Source organism: Perca flavescens, chromosome 15 (genome assembly GCF_004354835.1).
Source record: "Perca flavescens isolate YP-PL-M2 chromosome 15, PFLA_1.0, whole genome shotgun sequence".
NCBI lineage: Eukaryota > Metazoa > Chordata > Actinopteri > Perciformes > Percidae > Perca > Perca flavescens.
This window is the reverse complement of record NC_041345.1, coordinates 19,144,435-19,168,759: the sequence shown is the minus strand read 5'-3', so window position 1 is coordinate 19,168,759 and position 24,325 is coordinate 19,144,435. Positions and strand designations below refer to the sequence as shown.

Here is a 24,325-nt window from a genome sequence, read left to right as displayed (position 1 = left end):
TTTTTAAAATACTTTGAAAAGACAAATATGACTTAATCTTATTATGTAATTCACTGTGAGAGTGACAGCTATGCTAACGCTTGGCTTGTGGCTTTGCGGAGCTGTTACTACTTTGGCATTGGCACAGTGGCTAAGCTAAATTCTAAGGTCAGCATGCTAACATGTTCAATGACATATAGCCAAACATGTTGATGCTTTGACATATTTACCATCTTAGTTCAGTGTGTCAACATGCTAACATTTGCTCATTAGCATCAAACACAAAGTGTTGCTAAAGCTAATAGGGAAAATACCTACTGTCTATGGAAAATACAGTAACGGTATAGCTTAGGATTGTAGAATTCTTTCCTGAACTAATTTAACATTTGTAAACTCAGTTTAGTTGTAATATTGTTTTCCTCACAGTAAATGAGCAGAACTTTAATATTTAGAACAGAGATCTTCAACAGGGGGTCTGCGACCCCTAGGTCCTCAGAGTTACTGCAAGGGGGCCGCATGATTACTGTTTGGTAAATTGTTGATAGTTTTTTTATTTTTTTATTAAAATATATCTGATATACATTAGCATGAATCTAACACATTATAAGCAAAGCCTTTTTGCTAAAAAAAACAATTAATTCACACAATATTAATAATAGGCTTACCATAGGTAAGATAGTAAAACGTGATCTGAGATCTGAGGAGCAGTTAACCATAGTCCTCATGAATCAACCGGAGTTTAAAATTCCAACACAAAGAAAGCGGAAGGTAACAGACATCTGGCTGAAAAGAGTGAAAAACGGCAGAATTTCCGGCAGCAAGGGAGCAATCCCGGAAGTGGAACGTTGTGTGTATAGACTACCGAGCACTAAGCGATGACCAGGTCATCTTGATTTATAATGAATTTGTGGAGGTAAAATCCAACTTAATGACTTATGTGATATATGTTTGATATTCAAAGTGCTGTGGAACAAATGCTTACTATTATACAATATATAATGTGTAGCAGTGAGAGGCAGTGGCGTACTTGTTTAATTGACAAAGTTTTGAAGATACACAGGTGCATGGTGGGCTTATTTTCAACCTTTTTTAAAGTATGTAATGAATAGTTTTTTTTCTGATGGACTCTTATTATCCAAAAATGAGAACAAAGTCATTGAAAACATAATAAACCATCCACACTGCCATCCCTTTCTTTTATGTTGTTATTGAGGACTTCTAAACGGGCTCTGCAATTTCAGGCTAAATAGGCTTTGTTAGAAAATTCAAGGACAGCTCCTTAAAAAGCATTCTGTTATATTTTTAAGTGGTTATGTAACCTTTGAGACAATCTTATGAAGAAAACATGCAATTGCTGACAGACCCTTGTTATTTGTTCCACTTAAGTTGGGTGCTTAAAAGTTAAGCTCATCCAAATCACAAACTTTTGTTTTTCCTACTTAACCTTAGTGGCATCTACTCATCAAGATACTGTAGTTTTCTCTTTTCTTTGCTGAGGTTTGGAGACCTCCACTGCTGACATGGTTTTTGGCACTGAATGTATTTTAGATAAAATGATATTTGGAAAACTCAAACTCAGTGGGATCTAACATTATGAAGGTCTACAACTGTAACAGTAAGAAGTAAAGTGAGTCCAAAGGACCACATTTGTTTTTTTGGAAACAGTACTTTATTTTAGGGCTGTCAATCGATAAAAAAAAATGAACTAATTAATTGCACAATTTGCTGTAATTAATCGCGATTAATCGCTTTTTTTAAATTGAGACTGAAGCTTATAATAATGGATATTTAAAAGCTAAATCACTTAACTTTGCAAATATGAAGAAAAAAACAAACAAGGAAAGGTTCTGCTAAGTTCAGAATGTTTAATATCTTTCAGAACAACAGCAGCAACAATTGGGCTTAGTCCTGCTGAAGGCTGCTAAAAACGGCTAGAAACTGTCTGACTTGAGAGCTGCTGTCGCCTGCTCTCGTCTACTTTACAGGCGAGGCGCAGTTCATCTCCAACGAGCCGAGAGTTCAGTCGCCGGCAGGGCAGTCGGGACTCACCCGGAAATGGCGAGCAGGATGAGGTGACTAGAGTCTCTCAAAATCTGACGAAAATCTTCTAAACTGACCTTTGTTGAGCTGACATGAAGACAGATTCAACAACTGCACGGCCTATTTCTCGCTTAAAATGTTTTCAGAAACATGTTTCAGTGAACTATTTTAGTACAATATGAGATCGTATTCTGAACGGCCGCCATGACAGTCTGGCTTTGGATTTCCGGAGAAAACAAACCCAGCTGCCGGTTTTCATTACTTGGGCAAAAATACAGAGTAGCGCCGCCTGCTGTTATGGAGGCGTATTACGTTTCTTAGCCGCCACATGAAGTAAACAAACACAGCTGCGTTAATTTCGTTAATTTCTTTTTAACGACTTAAATATTAAAAAATTAACGCAAAAATTAACGCGTTAATTTTGACAGCCCTACTTTATTTATAACTAGAATGGCACTCGGAGAACACAGACCTCTGGCAAGATCAATGGTGCATGAACATGCTACTCATATGGTTCCATTTCCTGAGTTGAAAAGTTGTTTTTCCGACTTCAGTGTGTTCATTCGAAAATTGTATGTGTCGTGACTTTTTGCGACGATTTTTAAAATCAATTCTTTTCCCTACAATCGGTATTTTTTATTCATTTAATTTTACCAATGATTTACCTAAATATTTTTCTGTTTATAGGGTACTGCCTACAACGACTACATCATACCCGTTTCCAGAAAAACAGACCGAAAGCAGAAAATGCAGAAAATCCATGTTATGAATGAAATAAAGGTCAGACTGACTGACTAACATGTGATGTGCTTTCTTCTTAGAAAACAATTTGTTGTTAGAAATGTCTCATGATATATTGTCTCTAGAAGTGTATTATTCAACTTTTGTTTTTGTAAAAGGAGGAAAAGAAAATTGCAATATTTAATACTATCAAATCGCAATACTTCTGGAATCACAATACAAATCGAATCAGCACCCATGTATTGTGAAAGAATCTACTCAGGACAAAAGCATATCGCCCCAGCCCAAATGGACACTACAAAGAAGATTTATTGTATTTTATTGCTCAGAGCATTTAAGAGCAAAGGAAACGGAAAAGGGGAGCCATGAAATATGATCAGGAACACATTTCTCGATTATTCAGTCCTTCCAGAAAAACGCAATTATGCGATTGCATAATTCAATGCATAATCAGCCAAAGTCCGCATATTTATGCAGGGGCCGCATTTTTTCAAATACGCCGCACTTTCGCCGCATAAATTGCTGATTTCCGCGCAAAATATGCGGGGCTTGCATGATTTCATAATCCCTGCATTTTCGTTGCAAAAAAGTCACATACATCTTAGCAGAAAGTTGAAAAATGTTGCGTTTACTTCACACAAGAGCAGCCATTTTCCCCTGTTGCCATGGGAACATTATGAAGTGATGTAATTACACGACGTGAACATCATCGAAAAGCAGTGTGTTGGGGGAATCAGTTTTTTTCTCTTACTCCAATTTTCAGCAATTTCATTGCATAAAATTGCATAAATATCCCGCATATTCCATCGCATTTTTTAAGAAAACGTGCCGCATAATCAAGGATTTTTGCCCGCAACAATCACAAAAAAACTCATTTTTCTGGAAGGACTGATTATTCTGACACCACGTGAATGTAGCACAAATGCCCTATGTCGTAATGTTAACTAAAGTGAAAAATAATTTGTGTATCAGCCCTATGTTTCAGATCCGCTTCAAAATTGAATGGGTTCTTGTTGGCCCATGCTACACCCTTTCAACAGGATTCATGAAAATTGGGCCTGTAGTTTCTCCATAATCCTGCTGACTAACAAACAGACACGCAAACAAACTCAGTAAAAAACATAACCTCCTTGGAGGAGGTAATAATGAAATCACAAAAATACAGTCTTGTCTTCTATGCTGATGACACAGTATTTTTTGAAAATTTTAGAGAAAATAAATTAGTTAGACTTCATAGGATACCTGTTCACTTTGCCACCTTGCCACATTTAGTCTGTAAAGTCAATTATGGCTATGGCTAACATTGGTGGTCCCAGTAAAGACCAAAAAGGGACACAAAATTCTGTAGAATAGCACCAGCGCCAGGTGATCTGGCTTCTTGAGTTTTCCAATGGTCACAGGAGATGTATCAAAAGGCACTTTATTTAATACACGCTGATCTATTAAGGAACCATGTTTTGATTCAGATACAATGTGGAAAAGAATGAGAAAAACATAGCATTAACATCTTATAGGTGATTAAAGCCATGTCAATTAGGCCATGGTACAGCATCTGTAATAACATGCTGTTCATTTGCTTTGAGGCTAATATGTCAATAGCTCTGGTGCTAGCTAATAAAAATATATGGATACCAAATATCTTTTTTTCAGCAGTGGCTGGACTCTAAAGGCTACTTGTACATCACAAAAAATGAGGTAAAAAGAAAACTCAATGGATTTGTTTCTGATAAAACCTCTACTTGCATCCCTAAGTAGCCTATACTGGCAGCATGGACAGAAAGTTGATTACAAACATTAGAAAAAAAAGAATATAAAGTTAATCAGTGAATATCATTACAACACCTCTGACACAAGCACTCCAAACCTGTGCCAGCATTTCATGTTTAATTCTGGTTCAACACCTCAGTCTGGATTGCATGACAATATATCTGAGCTAATATTTGTTTTCCACACAATACTCATAGGAGCAACTGTTCCCTGTCTCAAGACAAAACTATAACTGTTGAGAAAGTTATAATACAATGATACACAACAGAGGTAATTTATGATATTTCTTGGCACCTTTGCTTTTTACATGTACTGTTCGCTACTCTTATACAAACAAACTACATAATTTAAACAGTCAGTGGCTACTTTTCAAGGAAGTATCTCTCTTTGGAAATTGAATGAGTTGCATTGTCACAGTATTATTACACAACTGTGTTTACATTTGCATAATTGTGGATGACATAACAGGGGTATTGCACATGTTAAACAACAGCAAACATACAAAATCAATAGTAAAGACGTTTATCAAATAATCAAATAAAGCCAAAAACAATGTGGCATTTTGAATTTTGAAACAATACAGTTGAAGGCCCAACGGACATCTCTGAACTAGGTCAGCAAACATCACAAAATCCTGACTGACTATCAAGGACACATTTTCCTCTTGTTATCTAAAAACTATTTTGTAAATTTCTGTCTGAGACCTATGAAAGATGAATTGTTTCACTAAGCGGATTAGACAGTGTACACCCTGTACACAAGTTAAAAGTGACAATAATATCAGGAACTGTTACTTCCTTATTATCACAACAAAGCTCCTAATATCATCAAAATATTCTTGATGAATTACTTTGCAGCTCTATTTGAACCTGAAAAATCAACATGTTTCAAGATCATTTGTTTTCCTATCTACTATATGTACAATGTTTTACAGCAAAACACTATTATAATAACTACAGTAATTGTACTTCAAAACCTAATATTACAGAACTTGACCAATCTAAAGGAAATATTTTTCCCCTGAAGCCTGTCTGTATGAAAGACTTAATGTTTAGCTAAAGAGTGGACTTTATCTGAGCATAATAACATTAATGTTTAATTTCTCCCTGCAACCTTTCAACTATTCAATATATTCATATGAAAGATTTTCCAGGCAAATTCACTGACTCTCTTTTCACAGGCACATGTTGCCATAGCACAGCTTTTATGGCTCCACTGTCGGACGATTCTTCATAAAAGACATGACAAATATCCAGCAGGATATAAACACATACACCTAGCCGACCTCACTCTTATCTCATTCAAATACTCTGGGACATTGCAACATTTTTCAATACCTTGTGTTGATTTTTTTAGCCTGGCAACCACCAAGATTAATTTAGGTTTTGACATGTACTTGTACTGGACAGTACTGGATTCTGGGGAACAGGTTTGCCTTTGTCAATATTTTACGAGGATGTTATTTTTTTTTTCTGTTGTTGATTGATAACTTCATCATGAGCTGTTGCCTAAAGCAAATAGGTTTGAGGATATAATACTTGTTCAGACACAAAGAACAAAAGAAAAACTTTAGAACAATGGTTAAAAATGTCCACATGTACCACATCAAAGCCATAAAAGTCATTTATTTTTAAACTGTTTCTACATGTGTTTATCATATTTTTATCCCATTATATGAAGGATATACAAGAGTCTACAGCCAGCAGCTCTGTGAGGCTGTACTGAAGCAAAGTGCAAAATGGTTTACCATATTCACCATCTTATTTTAACTTTTTAGCATGCATGCAACATTTGCTAATTAGCAATAAACAAAGAACAGCTGAGGCTGATGGGAATGCTAGTTTTGCAGTTATTTAGTCATAAACCAAAGTATTGGACAATTTTAAATTTTTACTTGATGCTGCTTGATCAAAAGTGAAGGGTTTATTAAAGTTGTAAGAATCAATCTTATAGGGGACATAATAGTCTGAACCAAAAGTATTCATCCTCTGGATCTTTATACAAAATGTTATTGCAATCCATCAAATAGTCAGTGAGATATTTTACTCTGGACCAAAGTGGTATACTGACCAGCAGGCATAAATTGCCATCCTTAGAGCCAACAATAGTGTGACTAAAAAGACTTATTTAGTCAATTTATCTTACTTATGACTCATGTTACAGCATCATTAAAACCCGCTCCTCTTTTTTTTTATTGCTGTTGTATCCCATTAACTATCTCTCTGTGTACACAACCCAATATGTAGCCTCTGCCCAGCTTTAAAGATAAGAACACCATTCACACACTATGTCAACAGACCTGGGTCCTCTGGACGGAGAAAGAGACAACACTAAGGGCCAGAAAACTCACTAACAGTTTGGCAAGCCTCCCACAGAGTTAACTCAGCATCTGTTGTGGTGTGTTCAGCCAAAAACACCTCTTTGACATTCAGCTCAGGGAATAAGGCATACTGTTTTACTGCCTCCATCTAAGCAACACATCTCCTTAGTTACGTAATAAAATCACGTCACAACTTTACTATTCTTCTCTACTATTAACTTTTACGTCCCGATTTCTCATTTTCCAGGCAACAAGTAAAATGTGCTTATTGATACAGACTCATGATGATGCAGAGAAAGTTCTAAGTTTAGATAAAAATCAGGAGAAGGTTTGGCCAAACACTGTTTATTAACTTAACAAAATGGGATTGGCACTGAATCATGCAGGTTATGGGTGTGTACAAAAGCACATAGAGTGTGAAAACATTTGCAAATAAACGGTTGCAACATAAACACACATGAAATGTAGATTTCATTATGTGGTGACAGGAAGACAACTCACTTCTCTTTCTTAATTAAGGAAGCAGTTTAATTCCCATACAGAGAATGAAAAGATTGATGTAATATTTAGTCACTTGTTAATCTATATTTCTTTAACACTGTCTCGATAAGATCTACATATATCTACGACACTCTAGGATGCTTGTTTTATTACTTTTCTTCTCCCTTTTGTGTGTTCTGCATATTTGCTGTTGATTTGTGAGCTTATAAGCAGCCGTAGTGTAGGAATAATTCACCAAGACTCTCCACAAATTAATAATATACGCAACTTTTGTTTTCATAACTACTAAGATTTACTAGATTAATCTTTACGGAAATAAAAGGGGAAAAAAATTAAGGTTGATGTACTTCATGTGCTCTTAGAAACCTAGAAATGAGGGGAAATTTACATAACTAAAACAGGGTGAGACAACCTTTTTGGTATTCGTGTGGTATCCTCAGACACCGGCTCACAGATCAGTTTTTTTGGGTGTGATGTGATATTATTTGAGTGAATGTAAACCCTAGGCCATTAAGCTTTCATCATAAAAAAAGACTTGCTATTTTTTTTTAAATCCCAGAATAAACTGTTGAATGAGCCAAGAGGGTGGCATACCTATATGTAAAGCAAGCCTGCATTAGAAGCTATACATTTATTATGAATTCACAAACCTAACTGAAGCCCACAGCTTCCCACTTCAAGAGGAACACTATCACCACCCAGTGGTGGAGATAAATACAGCTACATTAAGCCTCTTATGTGCTGGTAGCTATACCAAACACTAATATGCAGAGTATACGCATAGACTGCCACTGCGGCGATGAATGACAAATGACATGCCGTCATTAAAAGAAACCTCTGATAACGACTGACATTACATTTCAGTGTAGACATAATGTATTTGACTTTAACACCACTTCCAACATATAGGATGACAGTAACAGCTCTTGAGAACAGCATTTTTTATTGTTTTCTCCCTAATCAGTTTTAAATTCATTGGACAAGTACAGTCTTGTGAAACATGTCACAAGAAGCTGAAAGAACATAAAAATGGAAGCTATCAGCTAGAAAAATTTGGCGGTGATAAAAAAAAAAAAGGGAAAGAAATATAGTAAAATAAAATTTGTACAGGGGTCAAAATTCAGTTAAGAAAGATGTAGTGTTTTGTACTTCTTTTGTAAACAATAAGCATATTGAAATAATATTGCAAATCAGATCTAGAGGAGGTTGAACTGAACACTGGTTGGCATGAGACATTTGCAGAAACCCTTAAAGGAACACGCCGACTTATTGGGAATTTAGCTTTTTCACCGTAACCCCCAGAGTTAGACAAGTCCATACATACCCTTCTCATCTCCGTGCGTGCTGTAATGCTGTCTGACGGCTCCAGCGGCATCAGGCCAGCACAGAACATGCAGGTGAATGGTTACAGCAATCCTACTGCTCCGAATAAGTGACAAAATAACGCCAACATGTTCCTATTTACATGTTGTGATTTATAGAGTCATAGCGTGTACAAAAAACAACGTAACATGAGACACAGCCGTCTTCTAACTGTAAACAAACCGGCAACTATATTCTCAGGCGGAAGAATATAGTACTTGGGTGGAGTGATATGCTCGCAGCAAGCCTGTCTGAGAATATAGTTCCCGGTTTGTTTACTGTCAGAAGACGGCTGTGTCTCATGTTACGTTGTTTTTTGTACACGCTGTGACTCTAAAAATCACAACATGTAAATAGGAACATGCTGGTGTTATTTTGTCACTTTTGTTACAATTCAGAGCAGTAGGCTAGTTGGAACCAGTTACCTGCAGGATCTGTGCTGGGCTAAGCTAATGCTGGAACCGTCAGACAGCGTTACAGCACGCACGGAGATGAGAAGGGTATGTATCGACTTGTCTTACTCTGGGGGTTACAGTGAATAAGCTAAATTCCCAATAAGTCGGCGTGTTCCTTTAAAGCAATAACTTCTTAGTGGGTCACATAAATGTAGACATAGGTTTTAAACTAGTCACACAGAAACATGACAATTTCTTTTTTCTTTTTTTTTCTTTTTTACATACAACAGCATCTCTGCTACATACATCAAACCTTCACTCCTTTGTCTCTGGTTTACTGCGATATGAGGTATATGCGAGGCAATTTCTGGTTAACGCCTCAACTGTTCAGCATTGCAACATTATTTAAGATATTACAGCATTGCATTCACTCTGCCATGTTTAATGATTGCTTAAAACAGGCCATCAGGGCGTAAAGGGGTTTCAAGACTCATTCAGCAGAGTGATATCATTTCCAGCACTCAAGGCTAGTGGCTATGGAAGACAGCGTCCTTATTGTTGTCTTTACAAAAGAATCGTACAGCATAAATACATTTAAAAATCAGCAAGAAATTACATTTAACATTTACTAGACAATATCTTGCACCTGCACTTCTCAGGAATAGGCACCCAATTTCTAACGGGACATATGCATGGTACTGCCAGCACACGTGAAATATCTAAAACGCATACAATTTTTTGGTCAGCCACCTTTTTGCTCATAATGCATATGCCTGCCTCTCAGTAACAGCTGAAGAAATACTTGATCACTAACACATTTGTCATCAATTTTAATAAGAAAGCAAAGCTTCTAAGTTGGGTAACAAGTCAAAACTAAAACTAGAGGTTTGAATTACATTTACATTATCCCGATTACATGTTACTGTATTTTAAAAGTCCCCCCCTCCCGCCATTCCTCCCTCCCAATCTAAACCCTCCCTAAAAGTAAGGAGAAAGAGAAAATGTCAATGAAAAATCCCACTTTCACATAACCTGCCCCCCCCCCGCCCACTGTCCCTATATAAACCATGCTACCCAAACAAAAGGGTATCCATATTATACACCCAGAATATGTTCAACCCAGAAACCCCATCTGCATACGCATGTCTCTGTCAAAAAGCCAGTCCATTCCTGACGTTTGAGCTTCCTTGATCCAACGGAGAATTTTACACAACGTAAGAAAACGGCTCAAAGTGCTAATTGGATTCCTTTAAAGAAATAAGAGAACTGAGGAAGAAGCGGAGGGCAGGAAAAGGGGAAGGCCATTCTATCACTGCCCAACAGCAACCTCTATTGGCCAAAGAAAAGCCCTAACATCACTTTTGTTCTCCAAAAATATACCAAGGACAACATCAACCCCCCGAACCAGCCCTCATTCTTCCTCTACTTCAACTGGCAGTCTCCCAGAATGATTAAATCTGTTATTTTACATTACTATATATTATATATATATATATATATATATATATATATATATATATATATATATATATATATATATATATATATATATATATATATATGGCCCTTATTGAAGAAAACATGAGTTTCACATTGACACAAAAGTACCATAATCTCTATATAGCCAAGTAGAAAGTGTTTTCAGTGCTCAAGTGAGCTGGCAGCAGTCTGTTTATGTCACTCATTCAACAAGTAATAAAACATAAGAAAATCCTCTTAGAAGTTGCAAACTTAAACTTCTGAAAAGAGCGCTCACTGCACCTCGTAGGCTTTTCCTTTTTCACTTTTTCCTGAGTAATACTTTAAACCTTGTAACAGACAATTAGTTTTTTTTTTTTTTTTTTTTTTTTTGCTGTTTAAACTCTGGGCTATTCCCTGCCATCATGGTTATTTTCATTATTATTTTACAATTGTAAAGTTGATTGCTCAAACACTTCAGCTCATTGTAAAAGAAATCCGTCCTGTGCTACTCTATGCTTATTCAAAAAGCACTTTCAGTTCATGATTCATGACCAGACCTAATGCCACTAATATGACAAGAATGAACAGTAAATACATATTAACTTAAAAATAACAGATACTTAAAAAAAAAAAAAAAAAAGAAAATGTATTTGCAGGAAGCCTTGTGGGCTTTCTGTGGGGAGAGGAGTGGGCACAAAAACAGAGCATCAGTATAATTAAAAGCAAGATGTCACTTTAAAAAAAATAATAATTACAATAATAATAAAATAGGAGCACTAAAAAATTAAAATAAGAACATCAACTTTACTGAGTGTTCTCTCCCTCTCAGGCTCTCATCTGTAGCTTTGGCTTGTTGTAGTTTTGGAACCTGTACTTACTGGCTCATTGACATCAGATAATAAACTACTATACCCTGAGAATTCAGACACAGGTGTCCGTATCCTGTGATCCACCTCCCCACTAGAGTCAGTGCCATAAGACAAGCCACGGCCGTCTGACTTGAACTGGGAGCCAAAGGCCTGGGCAAAGTTTTCTATCTGGTAGGAAGGCTTGGAGTCCAGAGAGGCCAGATCCTGCGAGGGGGGCAGATGATAGACCACCGTGCCGTTCTTGACCGGCATTTGGTCCTTCTGGCTGCTCAGGTCAGATGGGCTAATCTGGTAGGAGGAAGGGGGAGTGGAGGAGTGCTGCTTCTCCATCTGCTCGGTGAGCTCCTGAGAAGGGGTGAGCTGCTGGTGTGTGGAAGCCTCCAGGCCGCTCAGGTGGAAGCTGTGCTGTGGTGAGGAGCCCGTCAGCATCGCAAAGTGGGACTTTGGCACAGAGGAGGGCAGCGAAGGCGAAGATACTGACTGGCCAAACCCACACTCCAGTGGTGACGTAGTGTACATGTTCTTGTCAGCGTAGAGGGGGTTTCCCGGGTGGGAACTGGTGAACGCTCCCGAGGCGGGAGGCCCGGGGCCCAGAGGGAAGCTGGCACTGTGGCTGGTGCGCTCCAAAGCCTGCAGCAAGAAGCGAGAGTATTCGTGCATCAAGACAGTCTTCTCTCCAGAAGGGCTGGAGGTGTCGGTGTTGTGGCCCATGTCGGTGCCGTCTGCTGAGCTGGGGTGCAGCTCCACGTGATGGTCACTGATGTCAAAGTGAACGTCGTGGTGCGAACCGTCAGACTTCTGGGTGTAGTGGTCGAGGAGGCTCTGCAGCACCTCATCTGGGATCCCCGACTTGTCGAGACTCAGAGGCGCGTCACTGTCCATCACACTGGAAACGACACCCTGAATGACAGACTGCTGGGAAGACAAGTGACCAACGCCGACATCATACTCACTGCTGGCTCCTCCAGCCACCACTGGCCCTGAGGAGTTTGCATTGTTTGCTGCGTGAAGGTAGCGTCTTTTCTTGATGAACTGCATGGCATCGTCGTAGTTGCTGCTGCTGCTGGTGGGCCCTACTTTAGCCCCGTTACCATGCATGAGGCCAAGGCCATCCATGCCCTCACTCTGCTCCAACGAGCCTGCTTTGGCCTGTCCCAGACCAGTTTTATCCAGGCTCTTACGATTAGCCTTCTTGAATGCCATCTTTGGAGCTCGGCCGTGGTGGCCCTGCTGCATGCTGGGTCCTGGCTCAGTAGAGGAAGACACCGTTTGATTCTCCACCGAGTAATCATGGATGCTGTAGACTTCAGGTACAGCCCCATGAATGTGCGGTACCCTCATCCCTCCTGCATCCCCCTTCTTCTTCTTGCGCTCCCCTCCCTCTCCAGAGTTTTTGGACTTTCCCCTCTTTCTCCCAGTATTTCCAACATTTACCTGAGTGCTTCCATAGCTGCCATGTCCCAAGTTTACACAACCCAGGTCCATCATCCCAGGATCCAGCCCCTTCTTTATGGCTTCTCCACAGGTTCGCTTGTGCTTAAGCAGTCGGTCTGTCCTAGAAAAAAACTGAAAGGAACAAACAAATATTATTTGTTAGTTCCTTTTACTTTTCTTTTTTAAGTTCTAGGATATATGAAGTATCACATTAGATAATCGGAATACTAAGCAGCTCACTAACCTGTTGGCAGGTCTCACATCTGTAGGGCTTTTCTCCGCTGTGAGTCCTCTTGTGCCTCTCCATGTGGTACTTCTGAATGAAACGCATGTTACACTGGTCACAGCTGAATGGCTTCTCTCCTGCATTACAAAAAACAGCAGCGCTCAAGGTTAGTTTTCATTAGAAGCACACAAAGGCTCACTAAATCAGATACGATACGGATGGTTGTTGTTAATCACTCACCACTGTGGATTTTCTCGTGTCGCTGGAGAAGGTATTTCTGAATGAAGCTCATGTTGCACTGACTGCATCTGAAGGGTCTTTCACCTGAAACAAAACCCCAGAGATTTATACAGTTACAATGTTGTATCCCCCAGAAGGTAATTACCCTTCTGTGACAGGTTCACTTATTCATAAATAACAAGCACCTGTACAATGTAATGCAATCCAACCACATGACACACTCTCTACTAAAAGCAGTAGGTGTTGCATGGCTATTGCATTGTATTTCACAGGTGTTCACGTCATTGTGCTCATCCATTACTGTGTTTTTACTCCAACGTTGACTTTACAGATATAGTTCATTGTTTTCAAAGACTGGTAAATCAAAAACTTTGAATCATTAAATCTAATAATCCAACATAGAAGTCTGAGTTTAGAAAACATTTTTCTCACAACCTAAGCCTAACTCAATTTAATGTCTATAAAAGTGCTCTAATACAGTTTGTTACATTATTTGTCAAGAAGTTGTGAAAAGAGGATAACCTAAAATAGACCATACAGAATATGCTTCATCATTCTGTAAGCCAAAAGATCTAAATAAATAAAGTTATCAATCGCGCATGACCTCTATCTGATATTCCACTGTAAATCGATTTTCTAAAAATCACTGAACTCTAGCAATTATCATGTAACAGCTAACCATTCTGGCACATTATACAAATGTGAATCATGATATTAAATAAAGAGTTATTCATGAAAAAGGCATCAGTCCCTTGTCCAGTCAGAACAAGGAGTCAGGCTTACAATTAGGCACAAAACTAAACAATAACACTCAATTGTGCATTATAATACAGTAGTCCAGGAGAGTAGTCAAACCTAGATTTTTATCCTCATGTCCCAGGTTGTACATACCTGGCTAGGACTGTACCCAAATCAGGATATTCAGAGCTAGCACTTCAGCAAGATGCAGCGACTTCTCTATAAAAAATTATTTTTTCTAAAAACAGTTAACATTACTACTGATGTTTTAATTTTCAAAACACCTTACCTACGACTATGAGAAATAAAGTATTCCTTTATCTGCCCAGTTACAGTACAGCTTACCTGCAGAGCAGCTGCCCCATACCCCTCCCGTTAACAGCCTCGCAAGTCTCTTGTTTTACCTGCAAGACTCATGTTTTAATACCTGTGTTCATCTCCTGTTATGTGAAAACCCTGGAGTAGGAGTAGTAGTAGGGCTTTGACTCCAAACTTAGTTATTAGAATATCATTCGAATATTTAAAAAAATAGTGATATTCGAACGAATATTAGGCAGCCCATAATATTCTAACCTGTTATGGGCATTATTGTTTTTAAACGTGTTTGCTTATAACATTGATTCCGAAGCTTTTTGACGCATTTCAAAATGTAACCTCACGTCGTGGCGACGCACGTCTTGGTAGCGTTGCATTCCCCCCTAATTCTCAAAGAAGGCTGGCTTGCCCAGGGCCAGGCCAGCTCAGCGGCGTCTTTCTCCCGTTGCGTGCCGCTGTCTCTCCTACCTACACCGGCCCCCGCACCCTGTTCCTTCTCCTCTTTCTAAATGCCTGCGCGCAGTGCTGCTGCACATGAGGAGAGAGCACAGAGGGGAGGGCGGGGCTGTTCCTCAGTCACAGAACAGAAGAGAGAGGTGACTGTTTTGGCCGCCACAGGAGAGAAATACTTTGCATGCTCGCTGGACAATACTGCAGACTTTTTTTCCGGAAAGTCGCTGTCTTTTCTACAGAAAGTTACCAGATTTGTCACTAGTCGCTTTTGTGAAAAAAAAGTCACTAAGGGGGTCTGAAAAGTCTCCAAGTTGGCAACACTGCCCACAGACACACACACCGGCTCGATGCACACACCAGCACACAAGTATAAACATCAGACCACTTACGTAGGTTACAGTGAAAGCTCCAAACTTCCTGTCGAAAGCATAGGGTTTGTGTTTAATCCAGGGTCTGACTTTTAATTTTTTTTTTTTTAAACAAAAAAAAACCAAAGAAACTTAAGTTTGATATCAATATAGGTCTTACTGAAGGCATTTAATGGTCAAAATAGTATTAATACATATTCAAATATTAATATTAATAAACAAACGAACTTCGAATATGATTTTTGGGCAAAAGTTAAAGCCCTAAGTTGTAGTAGTAGTAGTAGTAGTAGTACCAGTTTATGGTTCAAAAGTAGTTTAGCAGACTTCACTAACATTTATCACCAGAGCATAGAGCATCAGTGCAGCAAACAGAAATGAGTTGTGAATAAGAAATGAGTCATGCTGCCGTCAGTTTCCATCACAGTATGGTGATTTTGAGACTCCGTAAAGGTTTACAGTCTGGCACACTGTTATCCTGCGATACTCTGTGTACAATGACAATTTGAATCAATGTTTAGGGGGCAGCCCTACATGTGTGATGTTTAATGCCAGGGATCATTTCAAACAACCTAAATATTGTGCAAAAAACTGTTTACTTCACAGCTCTTACCAAGTACACTTAGAACTATCTGAAGATATTGTCAAGATATCTTCTGAAGATATTCAGCTGCCGTAATAATGGCATCAATGATTTATTTTTAACAACAAAAAAAGGTGATAAAAGAAGCAAAGAAAGGAGAACATATGAGCATCGTGGTGAAAATGTGAAAATTACCATACCTGTGTGGATGAGGACGTGTCTGCGTAGGTGATAGGAGCTTCTGAAGGATGCAGCACAGTGCTCACAGATGTGCGGCTTGGTTCCCGGCGACAGACAGCCTCCATCTGCATCCAGCATCATTGATTGCTGTGGAACAATGACAAAGAAACACAGGGTTCACATTCAGTCAGCTGGCTTCAAAGACATCTGAATCTATTTAAAGGATCAGTTCATATTGGGCAGAAAGGATATGTATGATGAGCACTATTCAAATGTTCTATTTTTATCATGTTAACATTTAAAACAGACTTAAGTAGAATGATTATTAATTTAAATGATTATAATATGAAATTAAATTTTACAGATAAGGTTTATTACTTTGTTTATATTTCACAAAAAACAGGAATTAACTGAACATAACTAACACGCAATTATAAATGGATCTTTGGTAAGGACTTAAAACGGCAAAATATGAATACAGAAATAAATGACAAACCTTCGCCTCGCTTCTTTTCTTTTTTGGTCTACCCTCCTGCCCATCACCATTTGACCTTCGACCTTTTCTCCCAGTGGGCTCCTTTCCTAACTGACTCGGCAGCTGTGAGGATGACAAAGGGAGAGGGAGGAGGGCCGTGAGAGCGAGCCACGACAAGGAAATTACTTGATTGAAGGTTAAGGGACTTCAGTCTAAAAACTATCACACAAACAAGTCCATGTTTGTTGCTCATGCAAACAAACAAAACACTTGGACAATGTCTAGTGATTGTCTGTGGGAAACTCAAGAAGTGGTTCCAGTGGGCGAAACAACAATGCCTTAAATGTATGGCTTCTCGTTGCATAAGCAGCCTGTAATTTAATTTGAGAGCCTTTCATCTACTATTCTAACCGAAGAAATAGACAAACTGCACACATCATATACAAAACTAAACAGTCAGAAGTATTAATCTTCACTAAACATAATCACAAAGAATCTGTGTGTTGTATATATATTAAGGAAGGAAAAAAAATGGGTTCCTGATTCCCCCCCTTTCCTCTTTCTGTTTACCTTCCAACACTGCCCTTTCATTCCCAGTGAACATGCTGCACCTCAGTGAATATAGGGGGTTTGATTTAACATAGCTTTTAAGAATAAAAAAAATTATCATGAGAGCCAGACTGAAAAATGTATGTGTGTGGGCTTCACGTGTTTTGTTAAAATAAAATCCTAAACAAACAAGTGTTATTAAGTAGTAGAATTAAAAAGAATCTGGCACAGTGAAGACAATAATTCATTCTGGTTTTCAAAAAAACTTTCATCTGGAGTCCTGAAGACCTCGGATGCCTGGCTATTGTTTGAAGTGTGTGGATGTGTGTATTTCTATTTGAATTGGCACAAAAGACTGAAATGAAGTGCAAGCTCAAACAAGACAGCTGTGTGCTTGCTAGGACGTTTTCATTCACGCTGAGGGGGAGTGACATCACCCTTCTACCCAGAAAGAGAAACAGAGAGGAGGGGGGGCTCATTTATATTTTGCACCTCAAGCCGCTGGTAGTTTTATGTCACAATAAACAATTTCACATAAGCTCCTCCCCTGCACCCATCCTCTCTCAGGCTCCTCCCTCCCAGGCTTTTAAAATATCACCTGCTTCACAACACAGCAGGGCTGTTTTGGGGGGACAAACTAATCTAAAAGGTTTCAAAATCAAGTAGATTTATTTTGACAAATCTCAATGTATATTGCTCATGTTTGATTCTACATTGATCACGTTAAACGCATAAAAACTGTAGCTAATCACACAATAATGCACAAAAGGCAGTCCCTCCAGAAAAACGCAATTATGCGATCGCATAATTCAATGCATAATCAGCCAACGTCCGCATATTTATGCGGGGGCCGCATTTCTTCAAATACGGCGCACTTTCGCCGCATAAATTACTGATTTCCGCGCAAAAAATGTGGGGCTTGCATGATTTCATAAACCCCGCAGTTTTGTTACAAATAAGTCACATATCTTAGCAGAAAGTTGAAAAATGTTGCGTTTACTTCACACAAGAGCAGCCATTTCCCCCTGTTGCCATGGGAACGTTATGAAGTGACGTAATTACGCGACGTGAACATCATCAAAAAGCACGGTGTTGGGTGGGGGGGGGTCACTTTTTTTTCATCAAACTGCACTTTCCACCATCTCCACCACATCCACGTGCAAGGTTGTCAGCTGTGTGTGTCTGCCCGGTATACTCTGTGTGTTGGACAGACAATTTAGCCTGCCAGTCCTCATCGACACAGTGGCAAGCACCACGTAGCTTTCCGCTGTGAGCACCGTCCAGCAGAGGTACAAACTTAGAAGAAAAGATGAGCTTAAAACGCAACTTCTACTGCAAGTTAAATTGCAGTTAAGAAATAGATGGTACCATGCAAAAAATGTTTAATTAGTTTTTATTTTTGTTTCAATATTGTTTTTAACTGTGTAACTGATAGTATTAATAGTCAAAATTCTTATTGTCAGTTAACAGTTTAACGGTTAATCATTAACTTTCCTGGTGTACAGATATATTGACAATGCAGTTATCTGTTTCAGTTATTTGTGGCTCGTAGAAATGATCTGAACCAGGAGGTGCAGGGGAGGCCTGGAAGAATACTTGAGGCAGCAAAATCCTAACTTTCATAAGAACTTTAAATGTGATATCTGGTGATATATTGAGTTAAAATGTTGATATTTACCGATCTCAATTGTCTCAAAAACAGAAATAAACCAACTCCCCCTCACGTTCTGATTTGCTATCAGTGGTACTTACGTTTCCCATGCTGAGTTCATGCACCAGCAGGCTCTGGTTGTTACTGACTGTAACCTCCAGCAACTCTGTGCTCTTCCCGAGCCCTCCAGGGTAAACTGGCAGGCGATAATCGTGCTCTGACAGCTTCTCCTGCTTGATACCCATGGTGTGAACATAGTCTCCCACACACCCCATACGCCCACCCTGGGTGCCCATGCTGCAGTCAGGCGAGTCACGCTCCTTCTTCAGGATCATTTCTTGCGGTGGAAGGTCCTGCATGACTGAGTGGGCGGCCAGCCGGGTGAAGCTGGTCACCGGGGGGAGGTGGCTGAACATTATCATGCCAGGGCCGAAATTGGAGTCCATGCTCCCGTTGGAGCGCAGGTATTCATTGCCTAGTTTGTCTTGAATGATGTTCATCGTGGATGCCGACGGGCAAGAAAACTATGGGGTGGCAATCAGTGTCATCCTGTGTGGGGAAAAAACAGCAAAAGTCAATGTTAAAACAGTATTAGGGTGGCCGGTTAGTTGGTAGAGCGGGCGCACATATGCAGAGGTTTATTCCTCTACGCAGAAGGTCCAGGGTTCGAGTCCGACCTGTGATGGTTTTCCTGCATGTCTTCCCCCCCTCTCTCTCCCCTTTCATATCTCAGCTTTCCTATCCAATAAAGGCAGAAATGCCGGTATTAGGTAGGGATGCACGATCCAATACTGATATTGAGCCGATACTGACTCAAATAGCTGGATAGGGAAATCATCGACAGTGGGGCAGTTCAATTCAATTTATATATATTATATATATAAAATTTTATAAATGATATTTATGTCTGATAATCAGACAGAAACATGTTGCTGCATTTAAAAAGGTTTACACTTGAATTGTAATATGTGTTAATTGTAAAGATTGTTAACAAGTCGATTCAGTACATTTCTATTCAAATCTATGCAGTCCTTCCAGAAAAATGCAGTGTTTTTTTGTGATTGTTGCGGGCAAAAATCCTTGATTATGCAGCACGTTTTCTTAAAGAATGCGATGGAATATGCGGGATATTTATGCAATGAAATTGCAAAAATTGCAGGAACTTGCAAAAACTGCGGTTTGATGAAAAAGACGGAAAAAAGTGATTCCCCCAACACCCTGCTTTTCAATTATGTTTACGTCGCGTAATTACGTCACAACGTTCCCATGGCAACAGGGGAAAATGGCTAATCGTGTGAAGTAAACGCAACATTTTTCAACTTTCTGCTAAGATATGTGACTTTTCCACAATGAAAATGCAGGGATTATGAAATCATGCAAGCCCCGTATATTTTGCATGGAAATCAGCAATTTATGCGGCAAAAGTGCGCCGTATTTGAAAAAAATGCAGCCCCCGCATAAATATGCGGACTTTGGCTGATTTTGCATTGAATTATGCAATCGCATAATTGCATTTTTCTGGAGGGACTGTCTATTGTTACATTCTTTTACAAAGTTAGAAAAGCAATGTTTAAGTCAAGACTGATGTTTCCTTAAAAGACAAAAGAATGTTCCCAGTCACTTCCACACAGTGAGGCATACATTTTATTAAACACAGGTATCAGATCAGTACCTGGTATCAACCAAAGCCCAGGTATTGGTATTGGATCCAAAACAGTTGGATCGCTGCATCACTAGTAATATGTCACTTTTAAGGAGGCACCATAACTAGCAATCAATCTGTGAGGATATAATACTCAAATAATAGTCAACAGACAACAATTACAGAGTCAGTTAAGCTTGGTCTTCGGGAATCAGTGTCACAGCCTCTGATCTCACAACTGTGCTCTAAGTCGGATTAAAATTGACAATTTGTGGGTCAACAAAGGGCTGCAGTCTGGCACAGTGACGAGTGGAAACAAGCAAAACAGACAAAACTGGGGCTACAGTGTACAAAATTATCTCTGGTTGATTACAATGTGTTGCACAATATTTTGTACAGGGCAAAAAGGTCACTGTGGCTGCAATGCTAGACATAACATGAGATGAGGAATGAGAGGATTGAAGTTGTGTGTTAATCTGTTTGATGGGCCTGTCTGACCCAGTCATCCTATTTGCATGAGCTTATCTACCAATGAGAGTGCACACAAACTGCATTTGAAAGGCTGTTGGTGTAATTACGTTCTGCTGTATAAACAAATGCATGTTTTTTAATACCTCTAAACGTGGTGTTTAACGCAGATATTTGAAAGGTGTTAATATAACGTGTTAATACCTATATAAAATGCAATTAGCTATGACCAAATTGCAAATGCAATGTATGAAGGTACCCAAATGGTTGGGAGGTGTCTCTTCCTGCATCTTTTATTAACGTTACATTAAAATGTATATAGATATAAATTTATAATATCAAAAATCATAATTAAAAAAGTTCTACAATTATCGTCGACAACCGCATGAAAGACCCATCCAGCTAATGAGTGCTATTTAACTGCTGCCAAATGCCTTCAGCTCTGATAGTGAGCTAGCAGCAATAACCTACTCAGCTAACACAAAGCCAACTTTTAAAAAGAATGAAACAAGAGTTCAGCCACTCAGACTAACTTCATATTTCTCAAATGTGTTTATGTAGACAAACAAGTGTGTTGAAGACTCTTGGTCTGCGTACATTTATAAATTAACTACAAAGCTTGGTCGCTATGCAATTAGCTGCCTAGCTAACCATTTGGCTAACCACTCTTGCGGGGCCCTTCTTTGTGATGCAGGATCAGGCAATAATTAATATGGCCATGCAATAACAGCAGCTAGACCTGCGCTTAATGAACACCAAAAACAACGAAATATGAACAGAAAAACAACTTAATCATGAGTAAAGGCGGGGGTCTTTTAGACATGTAAACAAAGTTAGTTTAGCACTTTTCTTTTAGATGAAATTAAAGAATTAGTGGCAGGTATCACTGCATACTAGCGCTACACAAGACACAACATCAGCGCGCTGAAGAAATGATTAAAGGACGAATGCTGGAAGCGCCTAAAATGTTTTAAAAAAAAAAACACGAGTAATCTTGCATCGTTTGTACTTATTCATGGCTGTTTTCTCAAGATGTTGGCTTCGTTTCCTGGATAGTGAACCGACTGTAAATAATGGAGCGACAACACAAGCATGACCCATAACAAACGGCCCATACAACTCCAGTGAACAATGACGCTCGTCAGCTAGCCGAGACAGCTAACTTAGCAGCTAACTAGCGGTGACGTTAACGTTAGTGCGCCGCGCTTTGTTGTCTGTCCCGTACAAAGAGTTCAACTACTACAGCGACCGACTCAGGCCCCAAAGCTCTGTTTTTATGAATTTATCTTACCAGTGCAGGACCATGACCTGCTGTTTTGGCTCGCGTAGTTCACCCTCAGCTGTCCGTTTCAATGTCTAGAGCCAAAACATTGTTCTCCCGCAGCTGCTGGGTTCTTCCATCTTGCCTTAGCGCAGAGGATTCTGGGTCCTGAGCACTGAGACCATGCACGACTGAGACGGAAAAATAAAAAATCAGAAAATAAATAATTAATAATAACAATTGCAGGAAGAACAAACAATGCTTATTTATTAGCTTACTTTCATCTAAATGATATACGTTAAGATATAGGCTATGTTAAAAACTCTGTTAAAAGTGAAAATAATTCCAAAATGTTGCTAGGCTAAGAAAAAGCACATAGAAAAAACTACAGTACAAATTACACACAATCAGCTAGGCTATATTTTCTTAAATTATCAAAAGTAAAAGTAGCTCTAAAAGTACCTCATTCACGCAGAATGACTTCTTCAGAGGGGTAGCCTATAATATTTCATACATCACATTATGTCATTGCAACCCTGGGTCATATTGTTTATGTATTAACATGTAAGCAGCATTTTAATGTTGTAGCTGGTTGAGACAAAGCAAATTTGATAGTTTCCACAGTAGTACAGTGTGTAGTCTGATCTCATGAAGTAGCGTATGTATGACACGCCAATTTGTATGCCATTATTGGCATGTTATCAAGATGCATACTTGCTTTTTAGCGCGTTTATCAACGCTGTTTGGTCTCCATTGACTTACATTACCTTGCAATTGCGTGTGAATTTATGCCGTAGTGAGTAGTATGAAAGGGCGAAAATCCGCGTAGGCAGGTTGGTCGGGGTGGTGGACGGGTAAAACACAGGACTTTCACTCAGGAGACCGGATATCGTGTCCAGCGTGTCACGTTTCCTAAACTCAACCGTCCTTTCTTCTTTTCCTAAACCCAACCCACGTGTGTCATGTTTCCTAAACTCAACCGTCTCTTTTTTCTTTTACTAAATCCAACCCCGTTGTTCTTTTCCTAAACCCAACCCACATGTCACGTTTCCTAAACTCAGCCGTCACTTTCTTCTTTTCCTAAACCCAAACGGTTCTTCTTTTCCTAAACCCAACCCGTCCACTGTATACAGCGCTCAAAATGCGTGCAGATAACACGCCACTTGGCTTTAGAAAGTGGCGTGTATGTTTACGTCCGCTGTATACAGTGTAGACATACACGCGGATAGCTCAAAATGTGTACAGATAACATGCCACTTGGCTTAAGAAAGTGGGTGCGTATGTTTACGCGAAGTCATGATATCACATTGCAGTATAGATTTATATAATATATGAGATAATATATAGGTCTAAGGTGATCATATTGTTTTTTAATTTAAAATATTACCTGGAGACTAAGCAGAGGTGTTAAAATGTAGAGGAGTTAAAACTACCCTGAAATGTAATGAAATAACACAAAAGTACAAAGTACAAAATTATCAATACATTTGACCTTAGTATAATACTTAAGTAAATTACTTAATTGCACCACCAAGCACAAGTTGCAGATCACATCCAGTATAGTGTTTTTGCATAATCTTGGCTTTCTTTTGTCACTGCCTTGTTTTGGTTAAGTGTTTAGTAATAATTAAGGAAGAAAAATAACTTGTATAATAATGATTTTGTCGTTTGTTCACTTTCAACAAGTAATGCCGTGTCATTTCAGTCATTAATGAAAGGAGGAAAGAAAATCCCCTTGAATAGCAGTAGTGAATAAAGATCCCTGAAATTCAAATGGCTGAATTGTTTAAATCAGCGAGTCACAGATGGTCATTCAGATGAGCAGATTTATTCAGAAGTGAAACTCTTACATCTGCAGGGTAAATAAGTATGTATACATCTATGAGCACATCAGAGTCAGCCCTTGCACCCTAGAGCTGGGCAATATATCGATATTATATTGATATCGTGATATGAGACTAGATATTGTCTTAGATTTTGGATATCGTAATATTGCATAAGTGGTGTCTTTTCCTGGTTTTAAAGGCTGCATTACAGTAAGGTTGTCATTTTCTGAACTTACCAGACTGTTGTAACTGCTCTATTATTTGCCTTTACCCACTTAGTCATTATATCCACATTACTGATGATTATTTATCAAAAAAATCATTGTGTAAATATTTTGTGAAAGCACTAACAGTCAACACTACAATATTGGTGCGGTATCGATATCATGATATTTGGTCAAAAATATTGTGATATTGGATTTTCTCCATATCGCCCTGCCCTATTGCACCCCCACTCCATTTGGCTTTTCTAATGAACCAATTC

At 39.0% G+C, this 24,325-nt stretch overlaps 1 protein-coding gene across 1 annotated transcript; it reads right to left on the bottom strand.

Moving 5' to 3' along the window:
• Positions 1-10,675: 10,675 nt before the first annotated feature.
• Positions 10,676-22,172, bottom strand: znf281a (zinc finger protein 281a). Its single transcript, XM_028600560.1, has 7 exons — positions 22,046-22,172; positions 18,746-19,193; positions 16,466-16,567; positions 15,990-16,116; positions 13,336-13,419; positions 13,114-13,232; positions 10,676-13,001 (listed from the first exon to the last, which is right to left on the bottom strand). The coding sequence occupies exons 2-7, from the start codon at positions 19,142-19,144 to the stop codon at positions 11,400-11,402; spliced, it is 2,433 nt and encodes an 810-aa protein (XP_028456361.1). The 5' UTR covers positions 19,145-19,193; positions 22,046-22,172; the 3' UTR covers positions 10,676-11,399.
• Between the last annotated feature and the right edge of the window lie 2,153 nt (positions 22,173-24,325).

What these genes read in the sequence shown, in the direction of transcription:
- znf281a (XM_028600560.1), bottom strand. Translation starts at nt 19,144, where the DNA reads ATGAACATCATTCAAGACAAACTAGGCAATGAATACCTGCGCTCCAAC. An exon ending in AGAAAAGAAGCGAGGCGAAG is followed by an intron (nt 16,117 to 16,465) that starts GTTTGTCATTTA and finishes ATTGTTCCACAG; the next exon opens with CAATCAATGATGCTGGATGC. An exon ending in ACACGAGAAAATCCACAGTG is followed by an intron (nt 13,233 to 13,335) that starts GTGAGTGATTAA and finishes TTTGTAATGCAG; the next exon opens with GAGAGAAGCCATTCAGCTGT.